The sequence below is a fragment of the Pogonomyrmex barbatus genome, unplaced genomic scaffold, assembly GCF_055798465.1.
Source record: "Pogonomyrmex barbatus isolate J1 unplaced genomic scaffold, ASM5579846v1 scaffold7, whole genome shotgun sequence".
Classification (NCBI taxonomy): Eukaryota; Metazoa; Arthropoda; class Insecta; order Hymenoptera; family Formicidae; genus Pogonomyrmex; species Pogonomyrmex barbatus.
Window position 1 is genome coordinate 3,209,440 of NW_028297171.1, and position 21,416 is coordinate 3,230,855.

Here is a 21,416-nt window from a genome sequence, read left to right on the forward strand (position 1 = left end):
TGTCTTGTTTTCAGCTGTAACACATTGTATATTTTATATACATATATATTTGAAAGTATATACACAATAGATCTACATTCATTGCATTGAACTGCACTGTTTGTCTGTATCACTGTATAAACACAATCGAGATGGTGCAATTACAGTTTCCTAATCGTTTTCTGTAATTAATTAACGCATTGGAGTCCATGCATCAAGTACTTGGCTATATTTTATGCGTTCTGAAAAAAAAAATAGGAATGTCATCACAGAAAGAGCTGTTTAATGTTTTGCGTCAGTTACAGATGAATATTTTTTTTAATCATAAATATTCAAGCAATAAATCTTGTAGTTTGAGTAATAAACTCTCTTTTATTATTTTTTCTTTAAATAAATTAATAAAAGCTTACCTGGTTCAGGAAAGAGCTCAGGATGTCGTATGATGTAATCTCTCATTCTAGTATCACGTTCTGCGTGAAAATCACTAACAAGCTTCTTTCCAACCTGCGCTATAAAGTATCCTATTGTTACTGCTATGACATGCATCTGTATTCCTGAAAAAATATATTTAGTTTAAGACAGCGTTGGAAAGTATGTCAGACAGATTTGAATCCTGACTTATAAAACAATATGTAATAAAAAGCAAATTGTGTTGGCGAAAATCTCCTTTATTAAGTGGAAATGCAAAAAGAAGATATTAAAACATGGAAATGTAAGTCACATAAGGCGACACAAATCCTTCGATGCTTGCAACGTCTTAGAATCATTTTGTCCTTATCATCTAAATGTTAAATAAAGACGAGTGATACTTGCATACTCATAAGTATTGCAAGCGTCAAATAAAATGATATTTTTAATTGCTTGAAACTCACTAACTGTTACATATATAGAGTTTGTGTTAATGTTACATAATCGTATTATAAGGTTATGTTCAATCAAGAAACAACATTTATGAGGAATCGAGACACTTACTGGAGTAGAATGGTCTGCGACCAAGATAATTAGCCAAACACGGAATTGAAAAGCCCATTGTCATACATGCTACATCTGGCCCATATTTCGTCGCTACACTAGGCTCGTAATTTGGATCTGGCTTGAGCAGTTCCAGGGCCCATTGAACTTCCGGATGATCGCTTATCTCGTGTGAATGATGTTTACTCATTTTCGCGACGTGTATCACTCTCCGATGTTAAAAATGAGAATAATTAAGAGCGCGATACTCCGCCTCAATGAGCCGTCGACCGGCGACAAGCGAAAATTACAAAACTAATAATGGCGAGTCGATGCGATCGACGCGATCCAAACTTGACAGAACAAGTTTATTTGACCGCAGCGACATCTGATAAAAATATGATTAATGCCATCTGACGATGACACTTATCAATTCTACTACTTCTATTTTTTCATTTATTGCATTATATTTTTATGAAATAGATAAATATGGTGACCATAAGAATAAGGTGAATGTTATGAGCAATGATAACTTTTATATTTTTTTTCTATGTTTAATTTAATTTGATTTTATATTTTTAATATAATTAATTTTAGTGCGTCCTATTAATTTTATCTTTTTTAAATCCTGTAAATACAATATTTTTTTTTCTATTTATTTTTTCGTTGTGTTAAAATATAATATTGTAATAATATAGCAAATTTATTACATATAATAAATTTTTTCATCCATAAGACTTACTTTAAATATTTTATTTTTTTATATATTATAATCGACACGTTTTTAAAAAATATAAATTTTCAAAAATGTTAATTTATTTAATTTTTACGAATTATAAGCAAGACTAGCAAATCTGAAAAAAATGATCATTATTTTAATGTCATAAAAATTAGGAGAAATTGTTAAGTCTTAATTATCAGTCATCTTCCATTCTTTCCTGTATTTTTTTACATTCATAATTATAATTTATTTATAATTTATTTATACATTATACATTCATAATTGCTTCAATATAATACAATTATTTAAAATATAATAAATTATTTTTTTACGTAATTTATTAAGTTTTACAGTGTAATCGCACGCCAGATATTACAAAGTATAGATAACATTTTTTTCGATACTTTACTATTTTATATTGTTAATTATGTATGTTATTTTTTGGCACATGTAGATTTCGTTAACGGTTAGAAAAACATTAGAAGAATATTTAATAATTTGGCAAATAAATTTTGCAAATTGATTTCTCCAATTATTATTGCGTGAGATATACAAATAAATTAATTAATAATGGTCCATAATAACAGTCAAAATTATTAAAAGTATAATAATCTTTTTCCTTATTCCATTAGATTTTGGCAAAAATTTTATAATGATTGATAATTCTTTTGTGTAATAAAATTAATAAAACCTTTCTTGATTGTACAATTAATAATTAATAATTACACATGTTATATTTTCACACATTTTTCATAAACTCACTTGTCATTTATCAGGGTTACATTTACACACTAAGTATGATCTATACGTAACGTTCAATCGTACTTAATAATGATAATGATGCAATTACATTTCATTACATTGAACAATATTACTTTCATTGATTTCTTTTAACACTCTACATCAAAAATGGCCAATTTTTTTTTTAAATTATGTGGCACAAATGTCCCAAATTCAATTGCTATTTCTCTAAACTTTTTTAGGAGTTAGTATAACTTATATTGGCAAATTGATATTTTGTACAATTTTTTAAATAAAAAATATTAAATTTTACATTTAATATATCTGTGCTATTTTGTAACTATAAGGAAAACATAAGTAAAATTTGCTAATTGTTTTTGGATATATCTTTGAAGTATTTGAGAGTCGTGAAAAAAGTACAGTGAATTTTAAATGTACTTATGTCTATGGCATAAAATATTACAATAATAATGCAGAAATATTATTTTGCAAAATTGAAATATTACATAAAATATTTCTAAAAGCTTATAACAACATTCCGATGTTTATTTTTAAAAAATATTTTGCAATATTCCTGCAATTATCTTTAAATATTTAGAAAAATATTTATTTATGATATTGGAATAATCTTTTAGCAATATTTCGTGTCATAACAATAAAGAAATAGAAAAGTAAAATATGTTACAAAAAAGCGATCAAAATGTTTAGTTAAACACAAACAAGAATGCAAAAATATGTATAATTTTATCTTTGAATTTCATCAATTAGATTAAAAAATATTAGTATTTTTTAATAGTAATTTTAGTATTATTTAATACATTATTAAGGGGATGCTAAACTCGTCCGATAAAATGCGGTAACTTTGTATCGGTTTAATTTTTTATTAATTTTATAGATTTGGAAATCCTTTTTCACAATTAAAGTTTACTACGTATCTAGCATATGAATTTCGTATCAAGATCGAGAAAAATTGTTATAATTTAGATCTTTTTACCATTTGATACTTTAATAAAAAATAACATCCAGAGCAGTCAAGTTGCGTCAATATTTATATGCTTTATATAAAAAATTTGCGATCTGTATTTAAAATTGATATTGCTAGACTAGAAGATTACATGAAGAGATAACGTGGAATTCTTAGAATTAGGAGATAGATACCTAATATGATACAAAAAGTCAATATGAAAATTTATTCATATGTATACAGAAATATATGTATGAGTATATGTATGTATGTATATCTAAATGTATTTATGTTTATATTTAGATGCGCATATGTGTGAACGCTCTCGTCGAAGTTCGCTTGTTAGTTTAGCATCTCCTTAATATATTGTTAATATTCTAATAGAGCAGAAAACAATGGCAACATTTACAATACATAAATATTTTCTACTTGTGATTTTTTAATCTGATCTCTATTAATAAAAAAATTAAAATAAAAGCATTTTTCAAAAATACTTTCGAGTTTAAATTATGGATAATATGGAAGTAAAAAATAATAGTATTTATAAACGCAACTCATATCAACAATAAAGTTATCACATTGCATCATACGCACTGTAAGCGTATTAGTTTAAAATTTATAAATTATCTTTTAAAACTTATATAATTCTCTCTTTATCAGTAATCATAATATATGAGTATATCATAAAAAAATAAGTGAGTATAACATAAGGTGGCACTTATCGAATAAATATCAACTTCGTTACAAAATGCAAACAATATCCATATAAGATTCTCTTGTAATATGATATAAAAAATAATTAGACTTTTAAATATATCTGATTATCTTTTTTACAATATAGTTGAAATCTTAATATCACCATTGTTCTAGTAAAAATATAAAATATAATAGAATGCATTCACAAAATTCTTTTCTATAAATTCATTATTAATACTAATTGTTTGAATGTTAGCTTACCCTAACATTCCTAATTGTATTATTCTACTATCATTTTTATTCAGTTGTATTGTTATTATCAATGTAACCTCTAACATACCATGCTGCAGACCTTAAAAAATAAACATTTACAATATATGTTTGACATATTATATTACAAATATTAATACAAACCTTATGCGCGAAATTGGCATTGTGGTGACAATAAAAAATTGTGTTAATGCTACCCCAATACATCCTATTCGCAACGGACAGATTAATGCAGCTGTTAAACCATATTCTAGATATAGAAAATAAGTCAAAATGACTTGTATCAGGATTATTGGGCAAAATGGTAAGAAATGCCAAGCTATCCTTAATTTTGACCAGACTTGAGTGACAGGACGTTCAGCGTATTGTAATCTGAAACGCAATTAAGCTCAGAACATTTTTTTTATCATGACGATATTATTGCAATATTACAGACCTACGATCCATGTAATGTGCTAAATGTAGTATATGGGGTATATGAAAACACCATAACTGAAGAAATCCATAAACAAACGTTAAACCACCTGGTAAAAAATGATTTTGAATGATTATTCCCCACAGAAATATCACACCCATATGACCTTCAATTAATTCTCCCACAGCCCATGGACCTTGAATTGAATTTTGAGTTAATTTTAATTTTTTAAATTCTTCTAATTATATATTTATATATTTACCAATAGTCAAAAATAATGTGTGAAATATCACCCCATAAAACAACATATCATCGTTGGATAACAACGATAATTTCCTCCCCAGACATGAATAAAAGAACCTCGCATGTCGACGTGGTATTGTTATCCTTTTATCTGAATAACAAATAGAAAGAGTATATATTTTTTTTATACAATCTAATATGAAATTCATGTAAATATTCCTTACTCTTGTTACATAAATGAAAACATCGAATTAACCACAGTGGGACGACTACCAATGCCAGTGTAGAGAAGAATAAAAACTGAAACTATAAGAAATAAGAATAAATTAAATTATTATAATAAATTAAATTATTATATATATTATTATGCAAAAATTTAATTAATCAATAGTGATATATTTACTTACAATATAGACAATATCAAACATCAGCACTAATTTGGGAAGAATGGAAGTAGATAACCACGATCCATCCAGAGAAAAAGAATGTGATACAATTTTCTTCCTGTTTTCATCGTCAATTACACGTACCTAAAAATATAAAATAATTTTATTTACAAAAGCAGTACATATACATATATTTTTAATTAGTATGTTAATCAACTATTATAAATAATTTTGTGTAAAAAATATCTACTAAACTGTTATATGATGAATACCCTCTTTATATCTTGTAGAGTTCCATGGCAATACATAGAGAGGTCCATTTACATGAGTACATTCTTGCCAACCACCATCATCTAATTGAACTTCGACAGTTTTTAATTTGACTGTAGAGAATGCCAATACTCTATAACAAGCAGTTTATTGAATTTTATGAATTAAATAAGAAAAGTTGCTAGTATCAACAAAAATGCATTTTTACCTGACATGGGTGGATTTGATAATGGATTGTAAATTTTCCTTTTGTGGCATCATAAATAACACGTTTTTGGGATTGGTGATTAATGCTATAGGCCAATCATTGTGTTTTATATCAATGAATGAGAACTGGCCATGATCTATCGCCGCAAGGCGATATCTAAAAAGCGTTTGTCAGAGAGGCATTTAATATTTATGTAAACTAAAAATAAGGCAAATTGATTGTGATAAATATATCTTAAAAAATGATGTACTAAGAATAACAAAGAAATATTTGCACAACTAATAGCAAAGCAGTGTCAATATTAGCTTATATATGAAAAGATAGTGTGTGTCCTAATTTTTACAACATAATAATAAAAAATAAAATATACTTTTCTATATTTCTAAAGTTCTTTTTTAAGTAGGAAAGAATTCTGATTATTGAGATTTAAATAATAATGTATTATAGAAAATACATGCAAACTCAATAAATTATACATCAGCAACTATCGTGCTTAAATATATAAAAGAGTATTTATCTTACATTCTTTTTTCTTTCCAGTCTGCCAATTCTAGTTCAAGAAAACCTTCGTTTTGTAACACGTACATATTGGGTACCATATTGAGAAGTGTATGATAGTGGCCACATAAATACACCATATTTTTTCTGTGATTACCTTTTCATATACAATAAATTTAGTACAATTGCAAAAATGTAATATAAAATTAATATTTTATAAGCATAAAATATTACAAATATTACTTATCTTACCTAAAATGTTTCTGATATTAGATTTCGATATTATGCTTGACGTAGGATAATGACCAAATACAATTACATGAGCAGCATTGTTCTCTTTCGATATGTTAATCAATTGTTTTATCTTATCAATTTCTATTTGGTCTAAAGTACCAATAAAATTGAATGGTCTTTTAAGACCCGGCTTCAAACAAGCATCAATTGCAATAAAAGAATATATCTCAAGACCAACTTTAACATTATACATATAAGATCTAGGATGTTTCTTTCCTTGGATAGAATAATGCGAATAATAATTATTTTTAGATTCTAGATTTAAGATGCCAAAGTTATCTAAAAATAACATTAACAGGTTAACATGATTTTTTTGTGTGCATGTGCAATTAAAATGCATGCCTCTTTCTCACCATGATTCCCTCTAATATCCAACCACAAAGTTTTCTTACTGACATTAGTCTGATCTATTACATTTTTATAATGCTGCCATTCTTGAAGGATTTCATTAGACCCCAATCCATTTTTAGCTAAGGCATCAGTCAAATCTCCTATTAAGATGCAAGTATAAAAATTATTTAATTTTTCTTTGATCATGATCTAAGTATATGATATCATATATCTCTTATAGCTGTAAAATGCCTGAATATAAATTACCTGAAGCAAGAACAACTCCAGGTTGAATAGAATTTACTGTTACATTACAGAATTCCTTGAACTGAGATAGCCTAGAAGGATCTCTAAAGATACTTATATGTATGTCACTTATCTGAGAACATAAAAAAGGCATGAACAGATCTCTATGATATATGATCGTACGTGAACTATAACTTTTATTATATTATTGAATTATTATTGATTATTTTGAATACAAGCATCGACAAACCTGTAGGAACCAAATCAAGTGATTGTATGAATTTTCTATGTTATAATACTTTGGTTCGGACCACTGCACGACAGGCTCTCCGTTATTGTCTGTCAAGGTCTTCTTCGGAAGGTAGGGATCGACGTCACCAAGATAACTCCTCGTTATCAGGATGACGATTGTCAGCGTCATAATTAGATAGATGCCGGTGGATCTCCCTAGCCTCATCGTGACGACAATACGACCACGCAAATACATTAATTAAAGGGAAGATTTTGAAGTGAGATTGCCCTCATCCGAGGGGAGGGAGGCTACCCGTTCCAATTTCGGACCGTGTCAATTATTTACGGATGGAAGCCGATATGCGGATACCCGAGGACGTTCATCCCAGACGAGGAGCGTGCACGGGAAGACAGTCGAAAGACTTGGGAAATCATCTTATGCCTCCCACATTTGCACAGATGCCGACTGCGACACACAGAAATCCAGGTTTACGGCCAAAAGCAATGGTCGTACGACGTCAAGTGCGTCGTTTTGCGCATGATGCGTTCGAAATCCGGGTCATCTGACATCGATCGGGGGATCCCGAATCGTAAAGAACGGCCCGACTTTCCTACGCTCGCTTTGCTATTCACCTGTTGTCATTTCATCACGGCATGTTCGATCGGTTCCCCGGCCTCGTTCGCCTTCCCGCCGGGATCGATTACATTTCCTAACGATTCCTGTCAGGGTCCCTTGTTAAATGTTACGTTGACATTTAATTGCTCTCTACATTATCAGTGTATGATAACGCACTTTACCGTCACGTTTCTTTTGCACGTGATTCTGTAAGATGTTACTGAATATCCTAAAAGAAGGAGAGAGATGTGGAAATTTGAAAATTCACACTTCAAACTAGATTAGATGATTTTACGCGTATAAAATTATTAAATATATTAAATTAAATTTATCCAAAATTGATTAAAATTAAAGTTAGCTTATTAATCTTATTGTTCATTTTAATTTTATTATATATTTAATTTAATTTTACTTCTAATTTTATTTCTAGCGAATTTTAATAAAATTAAATTAAACTTAAGGTAAATTTAAGCAATTTTTCTCAGTTCTTTAAGAATAATTATATATCATAATTTCTACCATAAAATGTTATCTATTCAATATTAGATAACATTCTGATATGTGAATTCTGCGAATGTTGAAGATAAAAATAAATTCTGTATATTTCTTAGATTTGAGGTATTCAGCTAGTGAAATAGGATGTTTCAAAAGTGAAGATCAATCGTTAGGAAGATGATTAGAGATTAAAAAACAAGAAAAAAAGTTGGTATAAATAGAAACATTCGGAAATGCGTTGTTTTTGAGTTATCATCATTTTTATGTTGAAATTTCAAACTGTTTTATTTTCGAATTTTTTGTTAAAATTAAAAGAAGAGATGATCTTTATAAATTTTATAACATAATTAAAGTTAAATAAAAATTGGGCTACTTTATCACTACACAGGATACACCACAGAGGAGATACATCTTAGCATCTCTTGGCAGAGAGATTAAAAATCCATAGTGCATCTCGTTATAAAATTAATTTCAAATCCCTTGCGATATTTTATTAAAGTCGATTATTTTCCTATCGGTAATGTTCTATTTTTATTTTACCTTTCACATATTTCCGTCTTGTCTTTCGTTTTTATACGTTTTTCTTAAGAATAAATTAAGAAAACTGCAATTTGAGCGATTGACCTCGATTTACGGAACACCTATATAAAAATTATATATTGAAAATGTATATTCAAGTTTTTTATTATCTAAGCAAGGAATATATTTACATTCATTTTTTCGCGTTGTACTTTGTTAGTTACATTTATTATTTATTATTTATTATTTAGTATGTTTAATATTAATATTAGTATTACTATATTTAGTTTAAAGAAAATGTATATATCTATATAGAGCTATATAGAAGGTGTCTCATAATTCGCGACTCATCTCTTATAGACAAAATTAGAATGGATTAAAGTGAATAAAAAAATCTTCATCATTTTGCAACTTTTATAATATTAATAAAAAATTAATTGTATTTCAATTATGTTTTATGAAAATAAATTAATGTTAATAAATTAATGTTAATGATATATTATGGACCAATCGTTCAAATTTGAAATTTATGCAAATTTCCGCAAGGTCAACGATCTCTTTGATAATACATTTGTTGAAGCGACAAAATCAAATTCCGCAGTTTTTAAAATATAAGACGCCTAATCATAAAAAAACTTCTTTTTTAGACTTTATTTGAAATTTTTGGAAATACGTGCATCTTCAAAATGCAAGTTGAAATGAATTCTCAAGCTCGGAAAATCCGAAACGATGAACGAATCTGTCAAAGGCAGGAAGATGAAGTTTCGTCAGCCCAGCAACCGCTAAGAAGTTTATCTGACAAGAATATGTCATAGGATTTCCGTTCGTGGTTTATAATGCAAATTCTGACGCAATTGATAATACAATGGGACGTTGAATATATAGGTTTTTCAGACCTGACCTACATAAAAAAATAATTTCAAATCGCTTACGATATTTTATTAAAGTCGATTATTTCCCTATCGGTAATGTTCTATTTTTATTTTACTTCCCACATATTTCCGTCTTGCTTTTCGTATTTTTATACCCTTTCTTAAGAATGAATTAAGGAAAACCGCAATATGAAGTCAAAGATAAAAAAGAGAAAGAGAATAAAATATAAAAGCATGATGAAAAAGCTTCTTTAAGTTTCCCGTAGAAAGCAAAAAGACGTATGATCGTATATAAAGAGTTAGGTAGTCTGTCAAATATAGATTTTGCAAAATGCATATTATAGATTTTATTGATAGAATACCTGTAAAAAAAGATATAACAGGATATGAACATAAAAATCCGAACAAAAATACTTGCTGTATAATTTAAATAATAGGTCTGTTTTTTTTAATCTCGCTTTTAGTAATAGTAAATTTCAAATGTATATCTACTTTATTTTAAATACAACGAGTGTACCAGTTCGATCAACTAGTTCAGTTGCAAAAAACAGACTTGATATTTTTCATGAATATATGATATAGAAGTAAATGTTATTTAAATCACGAAGGATTAGTACTCGATTTACTCGACTTTTCTGTTATCGATTCAGACTTCGCTAAAAGAACTTGAGCTTAAGACTGAATAAGCAGTTGATGCCGATCTACGCAATATTCCGCTTGAGTTTGCTGACAAACTGCTAGCATACTACTACTGGCACTTTGCTTATTGAGATGCCGGATTAGAAAATAAACGAAGGCAAACGAAGAGAAGAGTATTTTAATAATCTTAAAGTCAATCCTTAATTTCGAAGATGCGAATTTAATAATTTTGAAACATTAGCTTTCTGCGCGTTTCTGTCAATTCCTTCGGGTGAGTAATCTCAAGGAATATAGTAATATATCTTTCTCTCATCGGATGAGCTTTCTTATTTTATCGGATAAGCTAATCTATTTCATCGCAGAAAAAAATGCAAACGATCGGTCTCTGATGCGATTTGATGATTTCAGATAAAGCCTCGGAAGCAGATAACAATACGGCCGATAAGGGAAAACCAACATCAGCCTACGGATCGGAAGTCGTCATGTATGATGTAAATCAGTTTAAGTAGTCTACGAAGAGCTGCTGAAAGCTCATAAGCTACGCAGCGCAGTCGCCGTTTACTTCGGCGTGGTTCTCGATACTTTGCACAGTTTATCTCGCTCGCCTTTCATTGTAAATTACATTACACCAGTGAGAAAAGGAATAGAAGAAGTTTCGACGATGACACTCGGAAAAAGTATTATAGTACTTCTGGAATTCTTCATCGTCTTACCGGTACGTAGACGTCAACGACTTGGATCACTCGAGGAGCTTTAATTGGATTTTTAACGTCTAGGAGCTGAGTAAAAAGTCATTGAAGAACATTATTCAATAATGTTAATTGGGAGATTTCCTGTTAAATTAATATCGATTATTAGAATTGAATTTAATATAAAACATAATAAATTAAATAAAAATGAAGAAAGTCGCCCAGTTTGGATCGTTTGATTTGAGGATTTAATCGGAAATTTTTAACGAGCAATCTATAAGATCGAATAGAAAAAATATTACAGGAAATTAAATTTGATATGAAATATAAAATAAATAATAAATCAAATAAAAATGAAATACAGAGAAATATGATATTTACCTATGATGCAAGTAAAATACGAGTTCGCGCAACCAGATAAGCGTTGATTGTCAAAAAGTTAATCTCTCCGATATGTAATATCAAACGATTTGTACGAAAGATAAAGCATACATATATATTAATTATTTTCTTTCCTAGAAAATAAAACATGATTTTAAACTAATTAATCAAGATATTAAGACAAGAGCTTTGCATCGATAAAGTAAAAATGCCCTGAATAGACAATAGAAAAAAAATGGAGAATTGAAGAAACGCATTTTTTTATTTCAGATTCTCGAAGCTCGCGTTTATCATGGCTACAATTCCTATAAACAATATTACAATTATCGCATTAATGGCGAACAATTAAAACATCCAACGATTACTTCCGATGAAATAATCAATAAAATTACTAATGAAATTATCAACAAACAGTATAAACAGTATGAAAACAGTAATGATATGAAAGAACAAATCAAATCACGTTTTGAAGGTAACAAAAAAATGAGACCTTAAAACGGTATTTTGGTAATTTAATGTAACTATATTCGTTAAATTAAAACTAACTCTTCCTAAATTAAAATCTCTTCCTTAAATTAAAATTAATCACTCAACTTTATAATTTATTCCTCAGAAGATAATGTCTATTTCGCAAACTTCAGTTAAACTTTTATGGATATATCTGTAGATGCCAGTAAGAAAACGGACTTGAAGAGTGATTTTATATTCCCGGACGAATTTCAAGCGAGAAATAGTGACGATAATTACGTACAAGTCGCAAGATGTAACGACAAGAAACAAACCTTCTGCGAAGACGTCCCGTATTATCCTATAGACTTTGTGAACCAGGCGATCATTAGGAATTCGAGTCTGCTACATTACGCGCACGAAGATATTGTTAGTAAATTAATAGTTGAAATTGTAGTTTATATTAACAGTTTATTTTCGCAGAAACTAGAAACATCCGAATTAAAATTATTTTCTTCACCTATAGGTAAACATCGCACAACGAGCAGACATCGACGAGATACAACTTTGCCCATCCCAGGTAAAATTAAATCGTGATTTTTTTTTACCGCAAGTAATGTCAAGTTTTGAAAATGTTCATAAAAAAATATCCAATAAAATTATAGGAACGAAAAATTTATCCAAAATCGGCCGAAAACCTGAACAAACAGTGGCGGTATATCCTTCAGTCAAACGAAACGAATTTCCGTCAAGGTATACGGGTCGAGACTTGCGAGTAAGTGTTACACGAAGAATAAAAAGCGTTGCAAATTAGAGTTCGATTATTTTTTAATTTTTGCCTACAACATATTTGTATACAAATAAGAAAGTTATTAGAATAAATTTATAGACTACGTAGATTGTACGAGGATGATTGTAGGATGAGAATAAAATAGAACGTTACGTCGATGAGAAACATCGTAATGCGTTCTACTTTTAGTGAGCAGGATTCTACGTGCAAGATGATCGACGGTATGATCTCAGGATACGTTACGACGTGCAAGCAGAAATATATTTATCGCGAACTGTCTGCCATTTCCGAAGATGGCAGAATCATTCGCGATTTCTTCCGACTGCCTGCGAGCTGTTGCTGTCACATTGAATTCCAGCCTGAAAATATCGGGAAGAGAATATCAGCCTTTGAAGAAACCTTGCAGTATCGTCCTCAAGTTTTGCAGAAAATATACGTGTAATAATATTTAAAAAAATATTTTTTTTAGAATATAAATATTTTTAAGCAAATACGATTTGTGTAGGAATAATTAGTTGGCAACCAGGTTTTTTCGGAATGCGAGGTCGTAGAAGATATTGTTTTGCTTACATATTAAGTGCTTTGCAGAACGTTGTATGCCGAGTAAGATATTTTGAGGATCTGAAAAAATAAAAAAATAAAATAAAAAATAAAATAATGTACAAAAATTAAAATGTGTAAAATTTATAGATATTTTCAACATTGTTAATATTATCGCAATATCTCATTAACCTTCATAAATGAATCGTTGGACAAGGTAACTATGTGTCCACTGGTTATCTTGATTGGTCTTTTGGCTCGCGTAATTATTATCAAAAGAGTCTTCATTAAATCAACAGGAAGCATCGGCCAGTCCATTTCGTAAATGGCGCTTCCGATTTCAGTGCTCTGTATATCATAAAAATAAACTGACAATAAAACTTAAAAAAAATTAAAAATTTATTAAATTGGTCTTTCAGAAAAGGAAAACATGTTTTAAAAAATATAATAATTTGAAAAATTAAAAATTTGTTTAAATGACCGACCTTTAATGTCACTTCATTACCGAACCAGCAGTACAAATAAATCTGCATAAACATACTACCAAGATACGACGAGCTCGACGCAAACTCGAGACTCAGCAAGTTCTTCGTCAACATTTTGTAGATGCTAAGACAGAGCACTGTCGAGCTTATGGTAAATTGTACGAAAATCATTAGGGTAAACACCGCATTGATGCGCTCCGCAAATCTGCACCATTACAATTTTTCATTTCTTCATGATATATTTCCTTCCTTTTCTTCATGCGCGAATAAAACTTTATTTTCACCTGTACACATAGCGATGATGATGAACGAGTTCGCGAACGAGTTGCTGTTCTCGTGCCTTGACCTCTTCCTTCGAGATGTCGTGTTTCCAAACTTCTCGTAGCGAATCCGGCAATGTGCGAGCGCGGTGACAGAGTATATCCAGCTGGGCGCAGGTCTGAATCATAAAGCCAGAGATCAGAGTCTCGTGGGCGACGCTGGCATTTGCGCAGACCATTAATCCTATGGTTTGATGCAACATGGTCGCCCAGAATGCAGGCGTCGACGAGATGTCATAGGGCACCCAGTCGGACAGCAGTAAAGTCCGAGTACTGACAAAATATCGAAACTGCGCGACCGTTGCGAAGAAGGCAGCCGATTCATTCAATATCTCGCAACATATGGTAATTATCCTGAAGAAATATAGTAAAAACATATTGCTAAAATATTGGACAACAGTTAATGAAATATTAGAAAAAAGAAGGGAAGAAACACGAAGCAAGCATTTTTGAGTAGAAATTGTTACATTCTATAATTGTTAAGCATTTATTTGGAATCTTTATTTCTTCTCTTAGATTCTTGTCTCGCAAAAATAATGTCAATGTCGTCTAAAAATTTTTATTTCTAAAAATGATATCAATATTAATCGCGCAAAACTGGAATTTCATTTTTATTAAATAAAAAAAAAATTTAATTTAATTTTATAATACGCACTTTGCGCTGCGATCGAAGCGTCGCTGGATATCCATCTCGTGATCGTTCCTGGGTACGCAAATGTCTTTCAACAGCATATCGGTGAGACCGATGATCTTATCTCGATGTAATAGCAGGTTCATCACTTTGCAACTAACGCCGAGTATCGACAGAAGCAGAGAGAATTTCTCAATAAATGTCTCGAGATCCTCGATTATGAAGCAATCGACTAAACCGCAAAGTGTGAATGAATAAAGCAGAAAGTTCATTATAATGGAATAAACGATATATGCCCAATATTTGATGGATGTCAGGCCAACAGGTCGCCAATAACCGGTATACGTTAAGAGTGCAAACGACAAAGGAAGAGTGTGCATTGTTCTTGAATAAAAGTTTCAAGGGAGACAATTCAATGATCTTTAGGTAAAGTATTTCAATAAAAATATTTCTTGCAAGACGACGTTCTAAGGAAGCTATTATATTGTAGTTTCCATTTCTTTACGTTAGTCTTTCATACCCCTTTTTCTATTCTCTCTTACTTAGAAATTACTTTGACTTCCGCTATAGATAACTTATGCATAAGTAAATTTTGCTAATCATTTTATGAAACATTATATACATTTCTGTAAAGACAATTGTATGTATTATTAGAGGCATGCCAGTATTGTTATGATAATTCCGTCTTACTCCGCGTTATTAAGAAAATGTTTAAAAATAAATTTGTACCTTTCGCGATCGATAAACGCGAGTCTTGGGTCTCAACATTAGAACACTTATTAATCTACAGACTTTAATTATTTCTTAAACTTATTCATAAATTTTACGTTTTTAACAATTGGAAAATGAATTACAAAAGTATCAGAAAACGCTGTAACTGCCAATTAGATCTGAATTGATATTGAATTAATAGAGGCATTATTGCATGGAAAATAGAAAACGTCTGGAGAATAATAGTGATGACTTTCAGTTATTACAAGGAATAAAGTGAAATTCCATTCCGTTGCATTCCATTGCTTATTAATATGTAATGAATATAGCATGATAAAACATCCGACGAGTTCTAGAGGTCGACACAATTTCTTTAGTTGGTTTTTTCCTTCATATTAGTACGAGAATTCGTTATTTTTTTTCTGAAGATCTTGTGACATTCTTTCTACATTCAATGTAATATAATCAGCTTATTGAGATGAGTTTTCAGTTAGATACCGAGAAATTACTTTATCTAATTATGATAAAATAATCTGTAAATTATGATCTATCATCATGTGATAGTTGAGTAGTAACTAGGTAAAAAGTTAAAAATTAATTAATAAAGTTAAAAAGGTTAATAACTTTTAACTTAATTTAGTTAACTTTAAATAAATTAATTTCTAATTTATAACTAAGTATTATTATATTTATAACTAATTATAACTAATTATTAACTAATTATTAACTAATTAACTAATTTATAACTAATTATAACTAATTATTCTTAAAATACATAATTTTTAAACTTTAACTTATTAACTTTTTTTCTTAGTTAAAAATTTACTTTTGTAGAAGAAAAGTTATATAAAAGAAGAAGTACATGTCTATATATAAAAAAACAATATTTCATATAAATTTAATTTACAAATAAAATATTAAATTTAATGGTCAGTATTGTAATTGTTTTGTTATAGAATATTTTAATGTGAAAATTTTCTTCAAGATCGATAAATAAGTGAAGAGAAGCAAAAACCGTATCAAGAGTAGTAAGTAAGAGAAAGAAAGAAAGGGCAAAGAGAAGAGTAGATTAAAATAAAATGAATGAAGGAAATGAAGGAAGTGAAAATCCGAAAAATTTACAATTGAAATTAATAAGTGACTAACGGAAGACTTACTTGGTTGACTGAGATCGAGGTTGAAGAAGAAAGTCTCGATTTTCTTCTGAAAATTTGCTTAGGATTCACTGATTCTAAGTTATAATTTCAAAGGTAGACTGGGATGAAAAAATGGATAAGTAGGATGAAGGATTGATTAGTGGATAACTAATGGCTGCTGAATGAGTAACGAATGATAGCTCCGGCCCAGAAGGGGTTCCATTTATGTAAGCTGATCAGGATCTAATTCTTGTTGAGGAGGGATGTTACTAGGATAATACTAGAAATCTGAGGTAGCTAGGCAGGATGTTTACATTAGATATCATCTCTCGCTCGTGCTCGTTGTAAGCTTATGTGCAGTATTTAGACTCGTAACAGATTCAACCTGAGGGTTAATATTAAAGAAAATATTCTTCGCGTATTTCATTAAAATAAAATAAAAAGTTGGAGAGGTTACAATTTTTTCTCTTGCTTCATGAATATATATCTTATCAATAAAAGATTGAAAATAATAAAGAAAAATTATATTAGTCATGCTTTTTGGAAAGAAAAGAATCGTGGAATCCATGGGAATCTATTAACACTGTTATAAAATTAATTTTAAATCTCTTGCGATATTTTATTAAAATTAAATTAAAATCGATTACTTCCCTATTGATGACGTTCTATTTTCATTTTACTTTTCATATATTTTCGTCTTGTCTTTCGTATTTTTATACGTTTTTTTAAGAATAAATTAAGGAAACCGCAGTTTAAGTGATTGACCTCGATTTACGGATTTTTACCTGTATAAAAATTATATATTGAAAAGGTATATTCAAGTTTTTTATTATCTAAGGAAAAAATATATATTTACATTTGTTATATTTACTATATTTAATATTAATATTAGTATTTAATATTTAATATTAATATTTATATAGTAATATTAATATTTAATTACTATTAATATTATTACTATTTAATTTTAAGAAAATATATATATTTATATAGATCTATATAGAAGGTATCTCATAATTCTGAATTATCTCTTATAAACAAAATTATAATGGATTATAGTGAATAAAAAACCTTCATCATTTTGCAACTTTTAATTTTATAATTAATAAAAAATTAATTGTATTTCAATTATGTTTTATATAAAAATAAATTAATGTTAATGGTATATTATGGGCCAATCGTTTAAATTTGAAATTTATGCAAATTTCCGTAAGGTTAATGATCTTTTTAATGATACATTCGTTGGAGCGACAAAATCAAATTCCGCAATTCTTATTGTTTTTAAAATGTAATAAGATCTTAAAACAGTATTTTGGTAATCTAATATAACTGTGTTTATTAAATTAAAATTAATCTTTCTAATTCGATTAAAATTAATTACTTAATTTTATAATTTATTCAGAAGATAATGTTTATTTCGCAATTTTCAGTTAAACTTTTATGTAGCTGTAGATACCAGTAAGAAATCGGACTTAAAGAATGATTTTGTATTGCCAGACGAATTTCAAGCGAGAAATAGTGACGATAATTACGTATAGATCGCAAGATGTGACGACAAGAAACAAATCTTTTGCGAAGATGTCCCTTATTATCCTATGGACTTAGTGAACCAGGCAATTATTAGGAATTCCAGTCATATTACATTATGCGCATGAGAATATTGTTAGTTGATTAATAATTATAGTTTATTTTTGCAGAAACTAGAAACATCCGATCTAAAATCATTTTCTTCGCCTGTAGGTAAACGTTGTACAACGAACAGACATCAACGAGATACAACTTTGTTCGTCCCAGATAAAATTATCTTTAAATAAATTGTGATTTTTTTTACCGCGTAATGTCAAGTTCTGAAAATGTTTATAAAAAAACCATAAAATTATAGGAACAAAAAATTTATCCAAAATCGGCCGTGAATCTGAACAAACAGTGGAAAAAAAAAGACAAAAAAAATAAGACAAATTTCCGTCAAGATATATGGATCGAGACTTGCGAGTAAGTGTTATATGACGAAAAAATCTTGCAAATTACAGTTTAATTATTTTTTTATTTTTGTATACAACATTTTGTATACAATACATAAGAAAGAATATATATAGAATAAATTTATAGACTATATAGATTACTAGTAAGACGAGAGTAAAATAGAACGTTACAAGAAACGTCGTATAGCATTCTACTTTCAGTGAGGAGGATTCTAGGTGCAAGATGGTCGACGGTATATAAAAGTGGATACGTCACAACGTGCAAGCAGAAATTATCGCGAACTGTCTGTCCGAAGACGGCAAAATTATCCGCGATTTTTTCCGACTGCCTGCAAGCTGCTGCTGCCATGCTGAATTCCAGCCCGAAAATATCGGGAAGAGACTATCAGCCTTTCAAGAAATCTTGCAGTATCGTCTTCAAGTTTTGTAAAAAATATACGTATAAGAATATTTATGAAAATATTTTAGGATATAGATATTTTTAAGTAAATACAATTTGTGTAGGAATAATTAGTTGGCAACCAGGTTTTTTTCAGAACGCGAGGTCGTATGCGAGAAGATATTGTTTTGCTTGTATATTAAGAACCTTGCAGAACATTGTATGCCGAGTAAGATATTTTGATGATCTGAAAAAATAAAATGAAAAATTAATATACAAAAATTAAAATGTGAAAAATTTATTAAAAATATTTTCAATAGATAATATCATCGCAATATCTCATTAACCTTCATAAATGAATTGTTGGACAAAGTAACTATGTGTCCACTAGTTATCTTGATTGGTCTTTTGGCTCGCGTAATTATTATCAAAAGAGTCTTCATTACACCAATAGGAAGCATCGGCCAGTCCATTTCGTAAATGGCGCTTCCAATTTCAGTGCTCTGTATATCATAAGAATAAAACTTGATAATAAAACTTGAAAAAAAATTTTTTAAATTATTAAATTGATCTTTCAGAAAAGGAAAATATTTTTAAAAAATAATAATAATTTGAGAAATTAAAAATTTGTTTTTAAATGACCGACCTTTAATGTTACTTCATTGCCGAACCAGCAGTACAAATAAATTTGCATAAGCATACAACCAAGATACGACGAGCTCCACGCGAATTCGAGACTCAGCAAGTTCTTCGTCAACATTTTGTAGATGCTAAGACAGAGCACTGTCGAGCTTATGGTAAATTGTACGAAAATCATTAGGGTAAACACCGCATTGATGCGCTCCGCAAATCTGCATTACAATTTTTCATTTCTTCATGATATATTTCCTTCCTTTTCTTCACGACGAATAAAACTTTATTTTCACCTGTACACATAGCGATGATGATGAATTAATTCGCGAACGAGTTGCTGTTCTCGTGCCTTGATTTCTTCCTTCGAGGTGTCGTGTTTCCGAACTTCTCGTAGCGAATCCGGCAATGTGCGAGCGCGATGACAGAGTATATCCAGCTGGGCGCAGGCCTGAATCATAAAGCCAGAGATCAGAGTCTCGTGGGCGACGCTGGCATTTGCGCAGACCATTAATCCTATGGTTTGATGCAACATGGTCGCCCAGAATGCAGGCGTCGACGAGATGTCATAGGGCACCCAGTCGGACAGCGGTAAAGTCCGTGTACTGACAAAGTATCGAAACTGCGCGACCGTTGCGAAGAAGACAGCCGATTCATTCAATATCTCGCAACATATGGTAATTATCCTGAAGAAATATAGTAAAAACATATTGCTAAGGTATTGGACAACAGTTAGTGAAATATTAGAAAAAAGAAGGGAAGAAACATGAAGCAAGCATTTTTGAATAGAAATTGTTACATTCTGTAATTGTTAAGCATTTATTTGGAATCTTTATTTCTTCTCTTAGATTCTTGTCTCGCAAAAATAATGTCAATGTTGTCTAAAAATTTTTGTTCCGTCTAACAATGATATCAATATTAATCGCGCAAAACTGGAATTTCATTTTTACTAAATAAAAAAAAAAAAAATTTAATTTAATTTTATAATACGCACTTTGCGCTGCGATCGAAGCGTCGCTGGATATCCATCTCGTGATCGTTCCTGGGTACGCAAATGTCTTTCAACAGCATATCGGTGAGACCGATGATCTTATCTCGACGTAATAGCAGGTTCATCACTTTGCAACTAACACCGAGTACCGACAGAAACAGAGAGAATTTCTCAATAAATGTCTCGAGATCCTCGATTATGAAGCAATCGACTAAACCGCAAAGTGTGAATGAGTAAAGCAGAAAGTTCATTATAATGGAATAAACGATGTATGCCCAATATTTGATGGATGTCAGGCCAACAGGTCGCCAATAACCGGTATACGTTAAGAGTGCAAACGACAAAGGAAGTGTGTGCATTGTTCTTGAATAAAAGTTTCAAGGGAGGCAATTCAATGATCTTTAGATAAAGTATCTCAATAAAAATATTTCTTGCGAGACGACGTTCTAAGGAAGCTATTATATTGCAGTTTCCATTTCTTTACGTTAGTCTTTCATACCCCCTTTTCTATTCTCTCTTACTTAGAAATTACTTTGACTTCCGCTATAGATAACTTATGCATAAGTAAATTTTGCTAATCATTTTATGAAACGTTATATACATTTCTGTAAAGACAATTGTATGTATTATTAGAGGCATGCCAGCGTTGTTACGGTAATTCCGTCTTACTTCGCGTTATTTAAAAATAAACGTTCGCATAAATTTGTTACCTTTCGCGAT

At 29.9% G+C, this 21,416-nt stretch overlaps 5 protein-coding genes and 1 long non-coding RNA gene across 8 annotated transcripts; 2 read left to right on the forward strand and 4 right to left on the reverse strand.

Moving 5' to 3' along the window:
- Positions 1 to 4: 4 nt before the first annotated feature.
- ND-B14.5B (NADH dehydrogenase (ubiquinone) B14.5 B subunit) lies at positions 5 to 1,298 on the reverse strand. Its single transcript, XM_011648258.3, has 3 exons — positions 952 to 1,298; positions 390 to 533; positions 5 to 221 (listed from the first exon to the last, which is right to left on the reverse strand). The coding sequence occupies exons 1-3, from the start codon at positions 1,139 to 1,141 to the stop codon at positions 172 to 174; spliced, it is 384 nt and encodes a 127-aa protein (XP_011646560.2). The 5' UTR covers positions 1,142 to 1,298; the 3' UTR covers positions 5 to 171.
- Positions 1,299 to 1,971: 673 nt separating this feature from the next.
- Positions 1,972 to 8,214, reverse strand: LOC105433124 (transmembrane protein 62). Of its 2 annotated transcripts, XM_011648260.3 has the most exons (14): positions 8,077 to 8,214; positions 7,463 to 7,909; positions 7,234 to 7,345; positions 6,990 to 7,127; positions 6,595 to 6,915; positions 6,367 to 6,499; positions 5,845 to 6,000; positions 5,622 to 5,769; positions 5,388 to 5,510; positions 5,205 to 5,286; positions 5,000 to 5,131; positions 4,759 to 4,933; positions 4,467 to 4,694; positions 1,972 to 4,404 (listed from the first exon to the last, which is right to left on the reverse strand). In XM_011648260.3, the coding sequence occupies exons 2-14, from the start codon at positions 7,697 to 7,699 to the stop codon at positions 4,350 to 4,352; spliced, it is 2,040 nt and encodes a 679-aa protein (XP_011646562.2). In that variant the 5' UTR covers positions 7,700 to 7,909; positions 8,077 to 8,214; the 3' UTR covers positions 1,972 to 4,349. The 2 variants fall into 2 exon arrangements, with proteins under 2 accessions (XP_011646562.2, XP_011646561.2); XM_011648259.3 differs by lacking the exon at positions 8,077 to 8,214 and having other exon boundaries at positions 7,463 to 8,070.
- A 2,822-nt stretch (positions 8,215 to 11,036) lies between these two features.
- LOC105433125 (protein spaetzle-like) lies at positions 11,037 to 13,565 on the forward strand. The gene is made up of 6 exons (XM_011648261.3): positions 11,037 to 11,299; positions 11,925 to 12,126; positions 12,322 to 12,530; positions 12,628 to 12,681; positions 12,767 to 12,876; positions 13,081 to 13,565. Exons 1-6 carry the CDS (start codon positions 11,246 to 11,248, stop codon positions 13,331 to 13,333), a joined length of 882 nt encoding a protein of 293 aa, XP_011646563.2. The 5' UTR covers positions 11,037 to 11,245; the 3' UTR covers positions 13,334 to 13,565.
- LOC148934921 (4-vinylanisole receptor-like) lies at positions 13,396 to 15,247 on the reverse strand. Its single transcript, XM_089083088.1, has 5 exons — positions 14,892 to 15,247; positions 14,201 to 14,590; positions 13,917 to 14,121; positions 13,624 to 13,779; positions 13,396 to 13,512 (listed from the first exon to the last, which is right to left on the reverse strand). Exons 1-5 carry the CDS (start codon positions 15,245 to 15,247, stop codon positions 13,465 to 13,467), a joined length of 1,155 nt encoding a protein of 384 aa, XP_088939214.1. The 3' UTR covers positions 13,396 to 13,464.
- Positions 14,446 to 19,330, forward strand: LOC148934922 (uncharacterized). Of its 2 annotated transcripts, none has more exons than XR_016140827.1 (5): positions 14,446 to 14,581; positions 16,535 to 17,007; positions 18,167 to 18,376; positions 18,455 to 18,706; positions 18,884 to 19,330. It is a non-coding gene; the product is annotated as an uncharacterized LOC148934922 (long non-coding RNA). The 2 variants fall into 2 exon arrangements; XR_016140828.1 differs by having other exon boundaries at positions 18,898 to 19,330.
- LOC105433136 (4-vinylanisole receptor-like) lies at positions 19,205 to 21,055 on the reverse strand. The gene is made up of 5 exons (XM_011648272.3): positions 20,700 to 21,055; positions 20,002 to 20,391; positions 19,722 to 19,926; positions 19,423 to 19,578; positions 19,205 to 19,322 (listed from the first exon to the last, which is right to left on the reverse strand). Exons 1-5 carry the CDS (start codon positions 21,053 to 21,055, stop codon positions 19,275 to 19,277), a joined length of 1,155 nt encoding a protein of 384 aa, XP_011646574.3. The 3' UTR covers positions 19,205 to 19,274.
- Between the last annotated feature and the right edge of the window lie 361 nt (positions 21,056 to 21,416).